The sequence below is a fragment of the Lepidochelys olivacea genome (assembly GCF_965140295.1).
Source record: "Lepidochelys olivacea isolate rLepOli2 genome assembly, chromosome: 14".
NCBI classification, from domain to species: Eukaryota; Metazoa; Chordata; order Testudines; family Cheloniidae; genus Lepidochelys; species Lepidochelys olivacea.
The window spans coordinates 26,869,232-26,888,673 of NC_140424.1; the positions used below are offsets into that span (position 1 = coordinate 26,869,232).

Sequence of the window (19,442 nt, forward strand, 5' to 3'; positions counted from 1 at the left end):
AAGCTCTCTGTCCTAAATGGATGTTGGCAGTGTTATTGTACCTGAGGAAGAGCTCTGTGTGGCTCGAAAGCTTGTCTCTTTCATCAACAGAAGTTGGTCCAGCAAAAGATATCTCACCCACCTTGTCCCTCTACTGGCCTAAATGGAAACGGATAAGTTTACTCATACAGCTCAGCAGTGTGCCATCCACAATGACTCTCCTCTTACTGTTCTGTCACAGCATGACACATGTTCAACTTCTGCTTCATGGGGGGCGAGGAAGAGCATTTGTCCCTCCTTGTGTGGATTTGTTCAGCTTGAGTACATGCCTACCCCATTAGCAAATCTGGATCACTGTGAAGAACTGTGTGGGAACACGTGCACACAACACACACACAAACATGCACACACACGTATGAGCACACACACACAGAGCCAGTGACCACACCAAAGAAACTCATATGAAACACCTCAAAATAAATCCAAAAAATGTTTCTTCACTAGATGTAATTATTCGTCTGAACTCCATAAAATTGAAAACTAGATTAGCATATGCCCAAAATACCCGTCATGCCAAACAATAAACAAACCTGAAGGAAACATGCCAATATTCATATCTGTCAGCAAAACTGCAGGACAGAGAAGCAAACAAAATACAGATGATGTATCATGATTTACATAAAGGGACAAAACAGTTCTCTTCTCTATTGTATTAAAAGCATGGCAGAAATGAGCAGATAAAGACACAGGGATGATCTGTGAAATCTGCTATGTGCACCCACAGGGTCCCATTCATGACCAGAATGCAACTTGCTTTCCTTGGTTGCCAGATTCACCGAAAACAATATCCCCCCTCTCTTTTAAACACCATCAAGACCGAAAGGAAACGCACCACCAGATCTGCAGGAACCGTCAGATTTTGCTTTAATTTCCTTTGTGTGATTAAGAGATAACTTGGGATGGGGAGGGGAATGTTAACCCATGGCAAGAGAGTCAAGGTGGGTGAGGTAATCTTCAGCTCTGGGTAAGCTTTGAAACTTGTAACAAGAACAGGAGTACTTGTGGCACCTTAGAGACTAACCAATTTATTAGAGCATAAACTTTCGTGAGCTTCAGCTCACTTCATCGGATGCATAGAATGGAACATATAGTAAGATATATATATATACACATACCGCTAAGTTGGAAGTTACCATACAAACTGTGAGAGGCTAATTAGCTAAGATGAGCTATTATCAGCAGGAGAAAAAAACTTTTATATTGATAATCAAGATGGCCCATTTAGACAGTTGACAAGGAAGTGTGAGGATACTTAACTTAAGGAAATAGATTCAATATGTGTAATGACCCAGCCACTCCCAGTCTCTATTCAAACCCAAGTGAATGGTATCTAGTTTGCATATTAATTCAAGCTCAGCAGTTTCTACTTGGAGTCTGTTTTTGAAGCTTTTCTGTTGCAAAATTGCTACCCTTAGATCTTTTCCTGAGTGGCCACAGAGGTTGAAGTGTTCTCCTACTGGTTTTTTGACTGTTATGATTTCTGATGTCAGATTTGTTTCCATTAATTCTTTTGTGTAGAGACTGTCCGGTTTGGCCAATGTACATGGCAGAGGGGCATTGCTGGCACATGATGGCATATATCACATTGGTAGATGTGCAGGTGAATGAGACCTGATGGCGTGGCTAATGTGATTAGGTCCTATGACGGTGTCACTTGAATAAAGTGGTTCTGTTGTGCGGTTGCTGGTGAGTATTTGCTTCAGGTTGGGGGGCTGTCTGTAAGTGAGGACTGGCCTGTCTCCCAAGATCTGTGAGAGTGATGGGTCGTCCTTCAGGATAGGTTGTAGATCCTTGATGCGCTGGAGAGGTTTTAGTTGGGGACTGAAGGTGACAGCTAGTGGCTAGATGGACTACAAGCCGTCAGGAACAGTATCCCTGATAATGTCACCGCAAACCTGGTGGCTGACCTTTGTGACTTTGTTCTCACCCATAACTCTTTCACATTTGGGGACGATGTATACCTTCAAGTCAGCGGCACTGCTATGGGTACCCGCATGGCCCCACAGCATGCCAACATTTTTATGGCTGACTTAGAACAACGCTTCCTCAGCTCTCGTCCCCTAATGCCCCTACTCTACTTGTGCTACACTGATGACATCTTCATCATCTGGACCCATGGAAAAGAAGCCCTTGAGGAATTCCACCATGATTTCAACAATTTCCATCCCACCATCAACCTCAGCCTGGACCAGTCCACACAAGCGGTCTATTTCCTGGACACTACGGTGCTAATAAGCTATGGTCACATAAACACCACCCTATACCGGAAACCTACTGACAGCTATACTTACCTACATGCCTCCAGTTTTCACCCAGACCACACCACACGATCCATTGTCTACAGCCAAGCTCTACGATACAACCGCATTTGCTCCAACCCCTCAGACAGAGACAAACACCTACAAGATCTGTACAAGCATTCTTAAAACTACAATACCCACCTGCTGAAGTGAAAAAACAGATTGACAGAGCCAGAAGAGTACCCAGAAGTCACCTACTACAGGACAGGCCCAACAAAGAAAATAACAGAATGCCACTAGCCATCACCTTCTGCCCCCAACTGAAACCTCTCCAGCGCATTATCAAAGATTTACAACCTATCCTGAAAAATGATCCCTCACTCTCACAGATCTTGGGAGACAGACCAGTCCTCGCTTACAGACAGCCCCCCAAACTGAAGCAAATACTCACCAGCAACCGCACACCACACAACAAAAACACTAACCCAGGAACCTATCCTTGCAACAAAGCCCAATGTCAACTCTGTCCACATATTTATTTAAGTGACACCATCATAGGGCCTAATCACATTAACCACGCTATCAGGGGCTCATTCACCTGCACATCTACCAATGTGATATATGCCATCAAGTGCCAGCAATGCCCCTCTGCCATGTACATTGGCCAAACCGGACAGTCTCTACACAAAAGAGTAAATGGACACAAATCTGACATCAGGAATCATAACAGTCAAAACATTTCAACCTCTGTGGCCACTCAGGAAAAGATCTAAGGGTGACAATTTTGCAACAGAAAAGCTTCAAAAACAGACTCCAAGTAGAAACTGCTGAGCTTGAATTAATATGCAAACTAGATACCATTCACCTGGGTTTGAATAGAGACTGGGAATGGCTGGGTCATTACACATATTGAATCTATTTCCTTAAGTTAAGTATCCTCACACCTTCTTGTCAACTGTCTAAATGGGCCATCTTGATTATCACTATAAAAGTTTTTTTCTCTTGCTGATAATAGTGCATCTTAGCTAATTAGCCTCTCTCAGTTTGTGTGGTAACTTCCAACTTATCGGTATGTATATATATATCTTCTTACTATATGTTCCATTCTATGCATCCGATGAAGTGAGCTGTAGCTCACGAAAGCTTACGCTCTAATAAATTGGTTACTCTCTAAGGTGCCACAAGTACTCCTGTTCTTTTTGCGGATACAGACTAACACGGCTGTTACTCTGAAACCTGTCATTTTGAAACTTGTCTCTGTCACCAGCAGAAGTTGGTACAATAAAAGCTATGACCTCACCCACCTTCTCTGTCTAATATGCTGGTACCAAGATGGCTACAACAACACTGCATAGCCCATGGGAAGAAACTTCCCATTCTTTTTCTCCTGTTGCAGGAACACAGCTTGTGAGGGAGGAAGAGGTCCTTTTGACCGTGCCTTTATTATGCTGTCCTTTATAAGAGCCTTCTAAATCTCACTTTCTTCAAAGACTTCCTCCGTTGTCTCTCCAGTTGTGACTTCTCCTTCGCTGCTATCGGACACACTAGCCCTGGGGTAGGGCTCTCCAGTAGGGCCTGGCTCTGAGCTAAGGACTGCTCTTCTATTCAACAGCGCCTGCTGGAGCTGCACAGCCCAGGGCTCGCTCACTTCCATACACAACCTGTTATTGGCAAAGTGGTGATGTTTTTGCTTCTTTGAGCATTTCCCCAGATATTTGATGTTTTCCCCAAGGAAGCACTGCATGCAGCCAAATGGATCAGCCAGCAGGAAGCGGGACCATTGCTTTTGGAGTTCTGCTTTCACCTGTTGGAAAAAGAAAACAACCTGACACAAGGTATTTCTGGTGTGTGGTGACTCTCATGCAGGCAAAAGATGCTGGGCTGACAGCCCTGCAGTCTGTCCTTTCAACTACTCACAGAGCAGTGTAAGAACAAGCAAGTTGCCGTGTCTCAGCCCTGACTTGATGTGAGCGCTCTAGGGGACAAAGCGGAGGTCAGACCACAGGGCCAACTCAGACCTGGACTTTCTGATACACCTGCCAACAAGAGGGTTGTCTGTGAAGTAGCTGTTGGGATGTGGCTGCCTGTCTAACAGTAAGTGTGTGGAGACCAGCAAATTATGTCAAATAGCCCACTTAGCAGCTGGCTACAGTGACGGAGAGGCGAAAGACTGCATTCCTATGTCAGTCTCCTGAGCTAGCCAGTTCCTGCTCCGTTCACCACACTACACTCTAGAGGGAGTGACAGTGACTCCTATGTTTATATCCCCAAACACTTTCCTTTAGGGGACTTTTTGTTTTGAAATGCTTAGAACCACTGGGGATTGGTACAGGACTTTGAAATTGGGCAGGAGATAGTCCTGGGGCCTGGGCGATTTGCATAAGTTGTATGCTCTGGTCTGTGGTTTGTACAATACAGCTGCCCCAAACCCTGAATACTGTATAGCCCTCCACATGCATCGTCCCCGTGGCAGCACTGCACATGGAGCTGTAGCTCCAGACAGCACATAGACAAAATGGATCTACAGCCCTACCACAAACAGCATCAGTGTACCCCTTGGCCTAGGGAAAGTCCCCTTTAGAAGGAGCCACGAATTCAAGTCTTACTTTTGCTGAGTGCTGTTAATAATTCTGTGCACTTTGGAACCCTTGTCATTGAGCTAGGCCTCCTCTTGTGCAGGCAAGTATCAGCCTGTCTTACAGGAGTAGCTGAGCAGTTGCTGTATGTCACTTCTGAGAAAGCTAGGAAGAGAATTCCAGCCTCTCATAAAGAAGCTCCAAGCCTTACCCTCTCACCATGATGCTTCTCAGGAAGAGGTGATCAAATGTACATGCTGTCAGTACAATAGGTCTACTGCTGCATAGGTAAGCCAATGTTTGATGTCCCTCACAAGTAGCGAGGCCAAGGAGATAACAGCCTACTATCACTGAGTGCTAGTAGAGGTATCTTTTATCTTCAGTGGAAGAGATTAGGTGCTGTGGAACTGATGGGGCTGGTTTGCTGCTCATGGTCTAGGCAGGAGTTGTTACTGTTGCACATTATAGAATTTCTGTTTTCCGTTTTTTTTTTTTAAAGAAACCATAGGAAAGCTGTGCTAAGCAAACATTTTGATGGTTTCCGAGTCAAGAATAAAAGTTGCCTATGCATCCACACAAAAGGGGACAAATTAAGGTTTCCCTTGTCCCATCCTAACTTGAGTGTTTGACTTTTCAACTTGAATAGTGTTCTTTTCATGTAGATTTTGGGTTTGTAATTATAGGTGGCACAGATAGTGATGGCTAAAGTTAAGGTTGCCTAACACTTCCTGTTTTCAGTTGCCTATGCTAAACTGTAACTTTTCGGGCAGAAGTTTTTCTTGCAAGATGTTTGCTTCAGGCTTAATCATTTTGGAAAGTTTCACCAACAATGGTTCAAGAGTGTCTGATGAGATTAGGAAAAAATACATTATTTTGCTGATGTTAATGAAATACTAGTAAGAATTTTATGAGATTCCCCTAGTGCCTCCATGCTTTGAAGTAGGGACTTGAAATTGGCAGGTGTCAGAGATCTGCCTTTTGCTGTTCCTGTGAAAAAATGCCCAGTTTTTGCCAAGGTACAAACCTTTGAAAAATCTCAGTTCGCACATGCTCAGTAGCCTTTTTTGGAGTTTGGCAGTTGAATTATGTGAAGATTCTATCAGTATTGAGCATCCTCCAATCCTGCACAGCTCCTATGTTCCAACTGGATTACATCTTCCCTCTGGTTGAACCATCTTGGTGCATCATGAGAACCCCATGACTACAGTGCACCGCAGCGGATGTAGTCCAACCAGGGAGCCCAGCCCACAGAGCAGAGTGGGAGAATGCGACACTCACGGTAGCTCAGGCAGGCACAATTCAATATTGAAATGAGCCACCATGAAATGTTTCAATCTAGGGGTGTCAAAATGTTTAGTTTAGATCAAAAATGTCAAAATAAAATGTTCCAGAATTTCTGAATCAAACATTTTTGGAACTCTCTGTTCTGCGAAAAATTTGACGTTTTGACTTGTCATCCCTATGGGACTAAACAATTTCAGAATATTGGCATTTCCTGCAGGATGGACATTCTGATTTTTGCTTCTTAAAATTCAGACTTGACTTCTGCCTGAGGTAGAATTTGTTTGAGAGTTTGAGCAAAAGTGGTTCAGTTATTTCCAAGAATAATTTTAGTGAAAACTACTTAGTCTTGACAACATCAAACATTTTTTTCAACTGGTTTTATAAACTGCTACACACCTCCATGCTGAATAGGAAACTGAAATGCCTCGTAGTGGAATAATCCTATACTCAGAATGTTTTCTTTCACTGTCCCCATAAAAATCTTTCCAGATTTGGCCAAGTTAATACTGGAGGAAAATTGCCATTTTCATGTGCACTGTAGAATTTGTTCAGAATCTGTCCCTTAATTTTCTGAATATCACACATGCTTCTAGGCCTCAGTGAACCTCCTGTATTGTAAGCTTGTCTTATGTAGATAACTAGAACGCCGCACAGGAGATAGACAAAAAAGGTCCTCCTGGTCTTCCAGTTAGATATATATATGGCTATTTGCAAGAGCACTTATCCAGTTATGTGTAAAAAGAAAAGGAGGACTTGTGGCGCCTTAGAGACTAACAAATTATGTGGAACTGCATGCATCCGATGAAGTGAGCTGTAGTTCACGAAAGCTTATGCGCTAATAAATTTGTTAGTCTCTAAGGTGCTACAAGTCCTCCTTTTCTTTTTACGGATACAGACTAACACGGCTGCTACTCTGAAACCAGTTATGTGTGCAAATGCAGTCATATTTTTGATGTATGTCTGTTTTCCATTTTTGCAACTTCAGTTCATAAGGACTAAAAAAAAAGTATGGCTAAATGCAGCTTTAGGGAGAGATTTCTGTACATGTTTGAGTTGGGGCACCTAGAAGTTTGTTCAGCTCACATATTTCAGTTTAATTCTGATTAAGCTCAGCTGCCATTTTTCTAGCTCTCCTCCAGAAGTTTAATGACTGTTAAACCAAACACAATATTTATTTCCAGACAAAAACTATATGAAGGAGTTCAAACTAAAAGTACATATCAGTTATTTAGGATAAGGGATACTGTAATTACAGGAATATTGTAATTATCTCTAGAACACAAACATTATATACCCAGGAAATTCAGAATTAAGGTTATATTTAAAAGAAATCCAAATGATAAAATCAGGAAATACTATATACAGTTAGGGCACCCAAAGAACCTTAGCTATGTCCTGTAGGGTCATTATGCACTGCTGTTATTTATAAGATATTTTAGTGTTATTGGTCCCACACTAGATTAAACTGATTTTTAAAGACACATAGGAGTTTTTTCTGTTTTTTTCCCCCTCACTACAGGACAGAGTTAACAACAATATGCCACAGGCACTCAGTTGCAGATCTAATGTCCACATCCCTGTAAATTTACTTCTCCTAAATAGATGCCCTACACTACCGATAAGGAATTGCAACTTTAACTCCATCTTAATGTAATTTTATCTAGGAATTTCCTTTTTTTAATTATTAAAAATTTCAGACATGAACAATAAGCCAGAAACCCAAAAACAATGTCACCTGAAGATTATTCTTAAGAAGTTAAGAAGGATAAAGACTGTTAATCTTAAAAAAACCCCAAACAAACAAACAAACAAAAAAAACCTCCAAAGCCTATGCACAAGATTTACTCAGAATAAGTGATATAATCTGGGGAGGATTTTTCATATATAACAAAGATGTTAAGTCCCTGCTTTAAATGGGAAACAAAATACAACCTTAACTATGAAGCAGGAAGTGGCGCCTCCATAAAAATGTCTTGTTTAGAGCAGGGTGAGAAATGATTTTTCCATACCATGAAAATTTTTGAGATACTGAAAAATGTTCTTATTCCAAATTGGGATGAAATGTCAACACAGTTTTGCAAGCCAAGAAAACAAAATATTTTTTGTTTGGGTCAATCAAAGCACTTAATTTTGATAATTTTGAAGAGTTGTTTTGATTTAGACATTTTACTAAACCTTTGAAACAAAAGGTCATTTTGACAGGAAAAAACAATTTTTTCTGGTTAAAAAAATGTTAAAAAGGGATATTTTGACAATTTCAGAATTTTTTTCAAAAATGTTTTGAATCAGGAGGTTTGTGAAAATTGACCCTGTTTCACACACACACAAAACACCCCAAAATTCCTGCCCGCCACTAGTCGTGTATTCCTCATTTAAACAAAAACAATAATGAAGACATCTGGCTCTTATATGGCATTTTCATCTGCAGATCTCAAAGTGCTTTACAGAGGAGGTCAGTATCCTTATCATTTTACAGATGGAGAAATTGAGGCATAGAGCAGTGACTGACTTGTCCAAGATTGCACAGCAGGCCAGTGACAGAACTGGAGGTATAACCCAGGTCTCTGGGGTCCCAGGTAGAATCACGGAACCACAGAATATCAGGGTTGGAAGAGACCTCAGGAGGTCATCTAGTCCAATCCCCTGCTCAACGCAGGACCAACACTAACTAAATCATCCTAGCCATGGCTTTGTCAAGCTGGGCCTTAAAAACCTCTAAGGATGGAGATTCCACCATCTCCCTAGGTAACCCATTCCAGTGCTTCACCCCCTCCTAGTGAAATAGTGTTTCCTAATACTCAACCTAGACCTCCCCAACTGAAACTTGAGACCATTGCTTCTTGTTCTGACAGCTGCCACCAGTGAGAACAGCCTAGCTCAATCGTCTTTGGAACCCTCCTTCAGGTAGTTGAAGGCTACTATCAAATCCCCCCTCACTCTTCTCTTCTGCAGACTAAATAACCCCAGTTCCCTCAGCCTCTCCTCATAAGTCATGTGCCCCAGCCCTCTAATCATTTTAGTTGCCCTCCGCTGGACTCTCTTTAATTTGTCCACATCCCTTCAGTAGTGGGGGGACCAAAACTGGATGCAATACTCCAGGTGTGGCCCCACCAATGCTGAATAGAGGGGAATAATTACTTCCCTCAATCTGCTGGCAGTGCTCATAGTAATACAGCCCAATATGCCGCCGGCCTTCTTGGCAACAAGAGCACACTGCTGACTCATATCCAGCTTCTCGTCCACTGTAATCCCCAGGTCCTTTTCCGCAGAACTGCTGCTTAGCCAGTTGGTCCCCAGCCTGTGCATGGGATTCTTCCTTCCTAAATGCAGGACTCTGCACTTGTTGTCCTTGAATCTCATCAGATTTCTTTTGGCCCAATCCTCCAATTTGTCTAGGTCACTCTGGACCCTATCCCTACCTGTAGTGCAGTGTCTCTCAACCTTTCCAGACTACTGTACCCCTTTCAGAAGTCTGATTTGTCTTGTATACCCCAAGTTTCACATCACTTAAAAACTACTTGCTTAAAAAATCAGACATAAAAATACAAAAGTGTCACAGCCACGCTATTACTGAAAAATTGCTTACTTCATCATTTTTACCATAACATTATAAAATAAATCAATTAGAAAATAAATATTACATTACATTTCAGTGTATGATATAAAGAGCAGTAGAAACATGTCATTGTCTGTATGAAATTTTATTTTTTACTGACTTCACTAGTGCTTTTTATGCTAGAACAACTCCACTAGTTTCAGTGGAGTTACTCTGCATTTTTATTTACCTTAGCGAGGGCTGAATCTGGCTACTGTCTCTCCTGATAAAAAGAGGGTATTGCCTATTTAGGAGAATGCACTCATGGAAATCGCAGTGGTTAGTACTGTATTATTTTATTGTCATTCTATTCATTGCCTTGAAAATTCTACAGAAATCAACTAGTAATACACGTTGTGGTGCCTTACCTCTCCGTTAACAAAGCAGTATAAAATTGCTACAAGGAAACCCTATAAGAGAAAGAAAATGAGAAGAAAATTAGATTATGGAGGAGAGACTGATTCCTATAGTCTTAATTTAAGGGTGAAATTACTATTAAAATCTTCATAATACTAATCCCAGGACCATAAATCTTGGTTCCTTAAATAATTTTCTCATATACAATAAGTTTCTTTTAAGGGATTGCTAATATGACCAACAAAATTGGTTAAGTGGTAAACCTTCTAATAAGTGTGGAACAGATTTGTACTTGATATACTTGAGGCTATTTTGTTGCCAACACTCAAGAATGGAGATAATCAACAGTTTAGCCTCTTGTACAAATGTCGATGTAGTATCTTCTGTACGCTACTTCTAGCACAGTGGATGCCATCCTGAGGAGTCCATAGTACCTTATTAGTTCAAAAGGCCTTGGACAATGCCATGATCTCCAGGAACTTGATGGAAAGAAGTCTTCCTCAGAAACTGGACATGGAAGGAAGCTCTGGCTTGCTTTGTTATTACACCTATAGCCTTGAAACATCCTCTTTAGTCCCAAGGGATTTCACCAACTTTAAAATGTCTAGCAGCGATGTGACCTCTAATGTTTATTACAAGGCTGGATGAGCTGTCCTTGGTGGATGCTCAACAGGCTGCTGTGTTTGGATCCATCCACTGGATCCCATGTGCACTTGACTTGGTGGGTCTGAGCGGAGGCTTGGCATTGGCTCTGGGAGTGCAGGCACTCTCAAGGTACAGAGCCTCTGTCTAGCACCCCAAGGGCAGGCTCCACAGCTCCCATTGGCCGGGAAGCTGTGGAAAGAGCCAGCGGGATCCCGCACCTCGAACCCTCTCCTGTATCCCAGCCTGGAGTCCCCTCCTGCACCCAAACTCCATCCTGGAGCCCGCACCCCCCCAAACACCCCAACCCCATTTCTCAGCCCCCTCCTGCACGCAAAACCCCTCATCCCTGGCCCCACCCCAGAGCCCACACCCCCAGCCCAGAGCCCATACTCCCCTGCACCCCATCTCTCTGCCCCAGCCTGGAATCCTCTCCTGCACCCCAAACCCCAACCCAGAGCTCACACCCACAGCTCGAGCTCTCAGCCCCCTCCCACACCCTAACCCCCTGCCCCAGCCTGGTTAAAGTGAATGAGGATGGGAGAGAGTGAGTGATGAAGGGAGGAGGGATGGAGTGAGCAGGGGTGGGGCCTTGGAGAAGGGGTGGGGCAGGGGTGTTCAGTTTTGTGCAATTAGAAAGTTGGCAACCCTGCCCCAGTCTTGCCTAAGTCCTGTCCCAGTCTTGTCTTTGTCCAGTCTACTCTAGCCTCGCTCCAGCCCTGTCACTGACCTGCTCCAACCTTGCCTCCACCTTCTCATCCTCCCCAGACCCTTGGACTCTGATTACCTGGCTTTGACCTCTGGCCTGTATCTGGACACTGGCTTCAGTATTCACTTGGCTTGTTCCTGGAACTTGACCCTATGGCCTCAGTCTCTGGCCTGCACCTGGACTGTGCTGACAGTTCCAATTCTGGTTTATCTATGGATTCTGATCTTGATTTTTACCCCGGCTTGTCCCCAGATCTTGATTCTAGCACCACCCTCAGCCTAGGCTCAACCCTCTGACTAGCTGTGACCTACACTCACTAGGCCTGATTGTTGGAGGTAGTGCCTGACAACCATGGCTGCTCTACTATCTCTAACTCTTGATTAGAGCTAGCATGAGTATGTCTGTGCAAGCTGGGGATCACACCACTAGCTCATAGTGTAGACAGCCTAAAATGGCCAGTGAGAGAGCCTTCTTTTTATAGGTTCCAGTTCCTATTGTCAGGGGACTCTCCTCAGTAGCTTCAAGTCCCTTGTCAAATTCATAGTTTCATATATCCCAATGCCAAAAGGGATCACTTTGATCATCTAGTCCGACCTTCTGTAAAATACAAACCAGAGAACTTCCCAAAAATAATTCCTAGAACAGAGCTTTTAGAAAGACAGCCAATGGTGATCTGTTGTTTGGTTACAGCCGACCTAGAAGAACTGATTTTCCTGGGTGGCAGCTATCTCTCTGTCCTAGGATGCTTCCACTTGAACAGGTTAACAACTCTTTATGGCTCTGCCTTGTTCTGCAAGGGAAAGGCTATTTCAGCTGTTATTCATTGTTAATGACTGTTCCAATCAGGTTTGCACCCTTGCTGTAGCCATGCTGGTCCCAGGATATTAGAGAAACAAGGTAAGAATGTAAGAACATAAGAACAGCCAAACTGGGTAAGACGAAATGTCCATCTATTCCAGTATTCTGTCTTCTGATAGTGGCCAATGCCAGGTGCTTCAGAGGGAATGAACAGAACAGGCAATCGTCAAGTGATCCATTACCTGTAGCCCATTCCCAGCTTCTGGATAACAGAGGCTAAGGACACCACCCCCCACCCATCCTGGCTGATAGCCATGGATGGACCTATCCTCCATTAATTTATCTAATTCTTTTTTGAACCCTGTTATATTCTTCACCTTCACAACATCCTTTGGAAAAGAGTTCCACAGGTTGACTATGCATTGTGTCAAGAAATACTTCCTTCTGTTTGTTTTAAACCTGCTGCCTATTAATATAATTTGGTAACCCCTAGTTCTTGTGTGATGAGAAGGAGTAAATAACACTTCCTTATTTATTTTATCCACACCAGTCATGATTTTATAGACCTCTATTATATCCCCTGTTAGTTGTCTCTTTTCCAAGATGAAAAATCCCAGTCTTATTAATCTCTCCTCATGTGGAAGCTGTTCTATACCCCTAATCATTTTTGGTGTCCTTTTCTGTACCTTTTCCAATTCCGATATATATTTTTTGAGTTGGGATGAACAGATCTGCATGCAGTATTCAAGATGTGAGTGGGCATACCATGGATTTATACAGAGGTAATATGATATTTTCTGACTTATTTATATTTTATATATATTTATATAGGGTAGGTGAGGAAATATCTTTACTGGACCTAGTTCTGTTGGTGAAAGAGAAACTTTCAAGCTACACAAAGCTCTTCTTCAAGTCTGACCAGAAGCTGGTCCTCACCCACCTCATCTCTCTGTTCCATTCAGAGACAGACATCCAGTGCCAGACCCTTCTCCTTAACACAGAAAGTATGACGCAAGGGGTCAGGGAAAGATGTCAGTAAGTGTATAAACATACACATAAAAAAAGTTCATAAAAATCAAACTGGAATTCATAAGTTCCCATAGACAGATCCCCAAACTATTCCTGTGATATCCCTCCTTATCTTCAAACATATCCCAGAAACACTTATTCTCAGTTGGGCACATAAACAATCATGTCTGCTCCTGTGGATATTATCTGACATTCAGATTCTTCATTTAAGCTACACAGACTTTAGATATAGCCTGTGCAATTTAACTTCCTATGGTTCTTTCATCCAAACACCTCAAATAAATAACTAAATGCTTCCCCTTACCTTATTACACTCCAACTCTCCTCTTTCTCCACAACCTCACAACATTCTATCTTCCCTTCTGCCATTATCAATGCCACAATCTTCTTTACCCCATGTTACATCAGGGCACAAGTGTACAACCAATCTCCCATATAAATCTAATTACACGAGTCCTTCTTAAAGAATTTATCTCCCCTAATAAGAATGCCCCAGACACTGGGGAGGGAGGGAGGACTCTGTGGTGGCCACAACAGAACTTTTCTGGCAACTCTTCTTAAAAGGCTCTTCTCTTGCTGGAGAAGTCACTGCTACTAAGGGAGTGAGGCATATTGTGTCAGCTGATGGCCCCAGGAGCCCTACAAAGCCCATTTTAAAGGGCCACTGCTAAGCTGAAAAAGCATCTGCTGCTGGCATAGAGTACCACAGTTTCCCTGTCAGTCCTTCCGAATGGCTGGGAGCCCTCTTTAAAAGGCTCATCTCCTGCTGGAAAAGCTGTTGCAGTTCGGGGAGCTGTGTGTGCAGTCACACATGGCAGCACTGCAAATCCTCCATATGTATTGATATAAAGAAAGAGGCAGTGGACTTGATCCTCAGCTAGTATCAATCACTGTAGCTCCCTGAAGTCAACAGAGCTATGCTAATGTACACCAGTTGAAGATCTGGCACAATATATTTGCATATATATATATATATATATTGCATCCGACGAAGTGAGCTGTAGCTCACGAAAGCTTATGCTCTAATAAATTGGTTAGTCTCTAAGGTGCCACAAGTCCTCCTTTTCTTTTACCATTAATTGACTGTCATGTTTACTGTTCACTCCACATTTGATGATTTTTTATGCTTAGTTTCTCACTTTTAGTGTTGCAATATCAGTTATTTTTCTCAGTGAATAATATTAACATTTGGGAGTTAGACTAGATGACCTTGGGGTCCCTTCTAACCCTATGATTCTATATAGCTAGAAATCTCTCTACTATGACCATGAGTGTATGAGCAGTAGTCTCTTTAAAAGTAACATTATAGGGGGGAGATGAAGTTAGAAGTTCAGAAGAAATGCTTATTGGTTTCTGATGAGCCTATTGGGAAGAAGAGATTTGCATTTGTGGTCTTAGTATTGTTCACTTTTGATGTAAATAACAGACTGTGTCTATTTTTAAACCATCATGAAGCAGTAGTTTTTTTCTGTGGGTAACAATTCATGTTAGACAACACTAAGCTGAGATGATTGGATCTCCCCACTCTCTAAAGCAGAGAGGTTGCTAGTACTGTCATAGCTACAGCAGAGCTGACTTTTAATATTTAATTTTGTGCTCTTTCCAATTGTTTGAGTTAAAACTTCCATCTCACATCCCAGAGGTAATTGTTTTTCCTTAACAAAACAGTTTAAAACTACTTAGGATTTTTAGAGACTAAACAAATGGAATTGGTTCTAGTTTGTATGCTATTCGTTAATCCTTTTACAAAGTAATGTTTTCATTAGAAATAAAAACAAGAGAGAGAGCAACTGCAGGAAATACAGATTAAGTCCTTTTGCTATTTTGAAAAACTGTTTTATTTTTTAAAAGTGAAATGTCTGCTAAGTTGCAGAAGCCTAGCAAGTCCCCCTAGATGAAAAGATGTTCTTTTTACGATTCACTTTTTTTCAATCTTGTCATTTAAAATCATTTAAGGTTGCCTAAACATAACATCCAACAAATGCAACCCTTAAAAGAAAGGAAATGCTAAATTATGGGACAACTCTTAACTGTTGTGACATTATCTGATTAAACTATGACCATGTCGATCATTGTTGCTACCACTATTATATAATTGCAACAAATCTCATACAAAATGTGGCATCTAAGAGGTCTATGGAAAGGTTATGATTCACTGAATATGATTATGCTATTTGTATGCATGTACCATTTGTGTATCTGAAGTTATGAGTATTGGATCTATACCTGTATTTTTAATGTGTTTGCTTCTGGGAAACACTGACAAAGTGTTTAGCCAGCACATTTGGAAGGAACTATTCAAGTTAAGTGGCTCATCAAAAGGACACTTAACTCACAATGGAAGACGCCCATCTACACTGAATGGACTGTCCTGTGAATGTTCTGTCTGGGGTATAAGTAATGGCTTCCTGCTATGACTAGGCAAAGTCATGCATGGACATGTGACTTGCCCATGTGACTCCAAACAGCATCTTGCTACCTATAATTTTCCACTAGCTGTGCTGAGGGCTTTGTCTGAAACAATGGGTTTCCCTCCACATGGCAGAGCTATAAAAGGCACTGGAAACACCTACATTTTTCCTCTTTCCTGCTCAAACCTCTGGACTATGGATTTATACTAATGGGAACATTCTAACCAAGGGACTGAGGACATTCCAATGGACCTCCACCCCCAGCTGGAGCCCTCTCGCCCTGTACCCCAACCTCCTGCCCCAGCCCAGAGCCCCCTCCCATGCCCTGAACCCCTCATTTTTGTCCCCACCCATGAACCTGCACCCACAGCCCAGAACCCATACCTTCTTCCATACTCTGAACCCCTCAGCTCCACCCCCCAGCCTGGAGCCCCATCCTGAACCCCCAAACCCTCATCTCTGGCCCTGCCCCAGAGCCCGCACCCCCAGCCGGAGCTCTCACCCCCTCTTGCATCCCAACCCACTGACTCGGGCTGGAGGGATCGAACGTTCCGAAAGATGCAGCCTATACAAGCTGGCTCTGTTCAAGTGTGTTGAATGAACCCGAATGTTCCAGAATTTGGGAATTCTGGCAAATTCAGCAGCTCTGGCATTAGGATGAGTTTGTACTGTACACTGCCAGCCAAAAGAGCTCACTCTAGATATGTAGTGCGCTCATGAGCTCTGGCTCCTAGACCATGTTAACTGGAGATGGTGGGACAAGTGGGGCCTCTCCTTCCTTTGTGCTGTAGGGATAGGTCCTGGAATGCAGGGCTCTGAGGGCTGTCATTTCTACATGATTACATCACAATCCATTTGCTGACAGTTGCAGCTATATGACTGAAATAAAGGCTGCGCTGTTTGGAGGAAGACAGGTGTGTTTCTCATTAGGGGCGGTAGGTTCTTGAATTTTGGGATGCTGAGTAACAAGATCCAATGGCTGGAAGCTGAAAAAGAGGGGAAGTGAAAATTTCTAAAACCTTAGAAAGAAGGAAAGAAAGAGGAATTTTATACAGCAAGAAGGGTGAGGGCAGACTTGCTGTTCTCTAAACCTTTCTACCATTTTAAAAGTTTTCTCTCTTCCCTTCCTATTCTTCTGCACTTGCTTCAAGCTCCAGCTCATTGCAATAGAATCCCAGATGTGCTGTCTCTGGAGCAATGGAAATTGGTCCCCTTACCGGTAAAATGCCCTGCTTGGCAAAAGCATGGCTGGGAGTTCTGCCCTCCCCCTTGGTTTTGAGGCTGGTTTTGGCAGAATTAATTGAAGCTGGGAAGGGATAGCTCAGTGGTTTGAGCATTGGCCTGCTAAATCCAGGGTTGTGAGTTCAATCCTTAAGGGAGCCTTTTGGGGATCTAGGGCAAAAATTGGAGGTTGGTCCTGCTTTGAGCAGGGGGTTGGACTAGATGACCTCCTGAGGTCCCTTCCAACCTTGATATTCTAAGTTATAGATATTGTTCTCTATTTGGAAATTGTATCTAATGGCCTAACTTTTCAAAAAGGGCTAGTGAGTTTAAGCATATCAATTCCAGGGTGAATCTGAGACAACTTGAAGGGGTCTGATTTTCAGAAGGCAGATGCTCAACACTAATGAAAAGCAGGTGTTGTTAAGGTATTCCAGGTTGGGCATCAAAAATTGAGGCCTCCCCAAATGACTGCTTGTTATTGAAAATGTTGTCTAGAGAATATTTATTAGGATGTTCCTGCTTTGTAATTTAACAGGCTTCCAACACATGCACCCTGTTGGAATATCCCTGCCACAGGATAAGAGGGAAGGTGCTCTCATGGATTGGTAACTGGTTAAAAGATAGGAAACAAAGAGTAGGTCTAAATTATCAGTTTTCAGAATGGAGAGAGGCAAATAGTGGTGTCCCCCAGGGGTCTGTTCTGGGACCAGTCCTATTTAACATATTCATACATGATCTGGAAAAAGGGGTAAACAGTGAGGTGGCAAAATTTGTAGATGATACAAAATTACTAAAGATAGTTAAGACCCAGGCAGACTGCAAAGAGCTACAAAAGGATCTCTCAAAACTGAGTGACTGGGCAACAAAATAGCAGATGAAATTCAATGTTGATAAATGCAAAGTAATGCACATTGGAAAACATAATCCCAACTATACATATAAAATGATGGGGTGAAAATTAGCAGTTATCACTCAAGAAAGATCTTGGAGTCATTATAGGTAGTTCTCTGAAACATCCATTCAATGTGCAGCAGCAGTCAAAAAAGTGACCAGAATGTTGGGAATCATTAAGAAAGGGATAGATAATAAGGCAGAAAATATCATATTGCCTCTATATAAATCCATGGTATGCCCACATCTTGAATGTTGCATGCAGATATGGTTGCCTCATTTCAAAGAAGATATACTGGAAATGGAAAAGGTTCAGAAAAGGTCAACAAAAATATTAGGGGTATGGAGTGTCTGCCATATGAGGAGAAATTAATAAGACTGGGACTTTTCAGCTTGGAAAGGAGATGGCTAAGGGGAAATATGATTGAGGTCTATAAAATCATGACTGATATAGAGAAAATAGAAAAGGAAGTGTTGTTTACTACTTCTCATAACACAGGAACTAGGGGTCACCAAATGAAATTAATAGGCAGCAGGTTTAAAACAAATAAAAGGAAGTATTTCTTCACACAACACACAACCTGTGGAACTCCTTGCCAGAGGATGTTGTGAAGGCCAAGACCATAACAGCGTTCAAAAAAGAACTCATGGAGGATAGGTCCATCAATGGCTATTAGCCAGGATGGGCAGGAATGGTGTCCCTAGCCTCTGTTTGCCAGAAGCTGGGAATGAGTGATGGGATGGATCACTTGATGATTACCAAAAAGAAAAGGAGTACTTGTGGCACCTTAGAGACTAACCAATTTATTTGAGCATGAGCTTTCGTGAGCTACAGCTCACTTCATCGGATGCATACCGTGGAAACTGCATCCGATGAAGTGAGCTGTAGCTCACGAAAGCTCATGCTCAAATAAATTGGTTAGTCTCTAAGGTGCCACAAGTACTCCTTTTCTTTTTGCGAATACAGACTAACACGGCTGTTACTCTGAAACCTGTCATTGATGATTACCTGTTCTGTTCATTCCCTCTGGGGCACCTGGCACTGGCCACTGTCGGAAGACAGGATACTGGGCTAGATGGACCCTTCTTCTGACCTAGTAGGGCCATTCTTATGTTGTTATATTCATAAGGGGATTCACGTCAGAATCACCTCTGAAGACTGCACTGATTGTGAGGGGATGCGGGACTCACTGGCTGAGAAGGGACATATGCAGGCGAGAGGGTCAAATTTCCCATTTTAGTCTGTTCAGGAAACTGCCAATTTGAAATTGTTTTTGTGAATTCATTGATCGATCCAGTGTAACACTATCATGTTAAGCCAATATACGTTGAAGGATAATAATAAATAAAACCAGGATATCTAGTCTATATGGGAACATCCTGTCTCTAAGGAAAGATACTGTAATGGAGTACTTACTTGAAAGGAGCTCATTGGTAATTGAATGAAGAGTCTTATATGTCTTGACAATCCTTTAACTTGTTCATCAGTGATGAAGGTAAAGACAAACTCATGGATCCCCAGTAAAGGTATTAACACCAGAGTAGATCTTGCCAATCTTAAAAATAAAGTGTTTGAATATTATATTTCTTAACCTCCTTGATGTGAAGCTGAACATCCAACTATGGAGAAATAACTACAGGAGTAGG

General features: G+C 42.3%; 1 protein-coding gene across 1 annotated transcript in view; it reads right to left on the reverse strand.

Moving 5' to 3' along the window:
* Positions 1–3,434: 3,434 nt before the first annotated feature.
* GLP2R (glucagon like peptide 2 receptor) overlaps positions 3,435–19,442 on the reverse strand; it is a 122,190-nt gene continuing 106,182 nt past the window's right edge. Inside the window, exons 11-13 of the mRNA XM_084647601.1 lie at positions 19,213–19,351; positions 10,103–10,144; positions 3,435–4,083 (exon numbers count right to left, since the gene is read on the reverse strand). Of these exons, the coding sequence (XP_084503727.1) occupies positions 3,748–4,083; positions 10,103–10,144; positions 19,213–19,351 (517 nt within the window). The 3' untranslated portion in view covers positions 3,435–3,747. The remainder of the gene's footprint in view (positions 4,084–10,102; positions 10,145–19,212; positions 19,352–19,442) is intronic.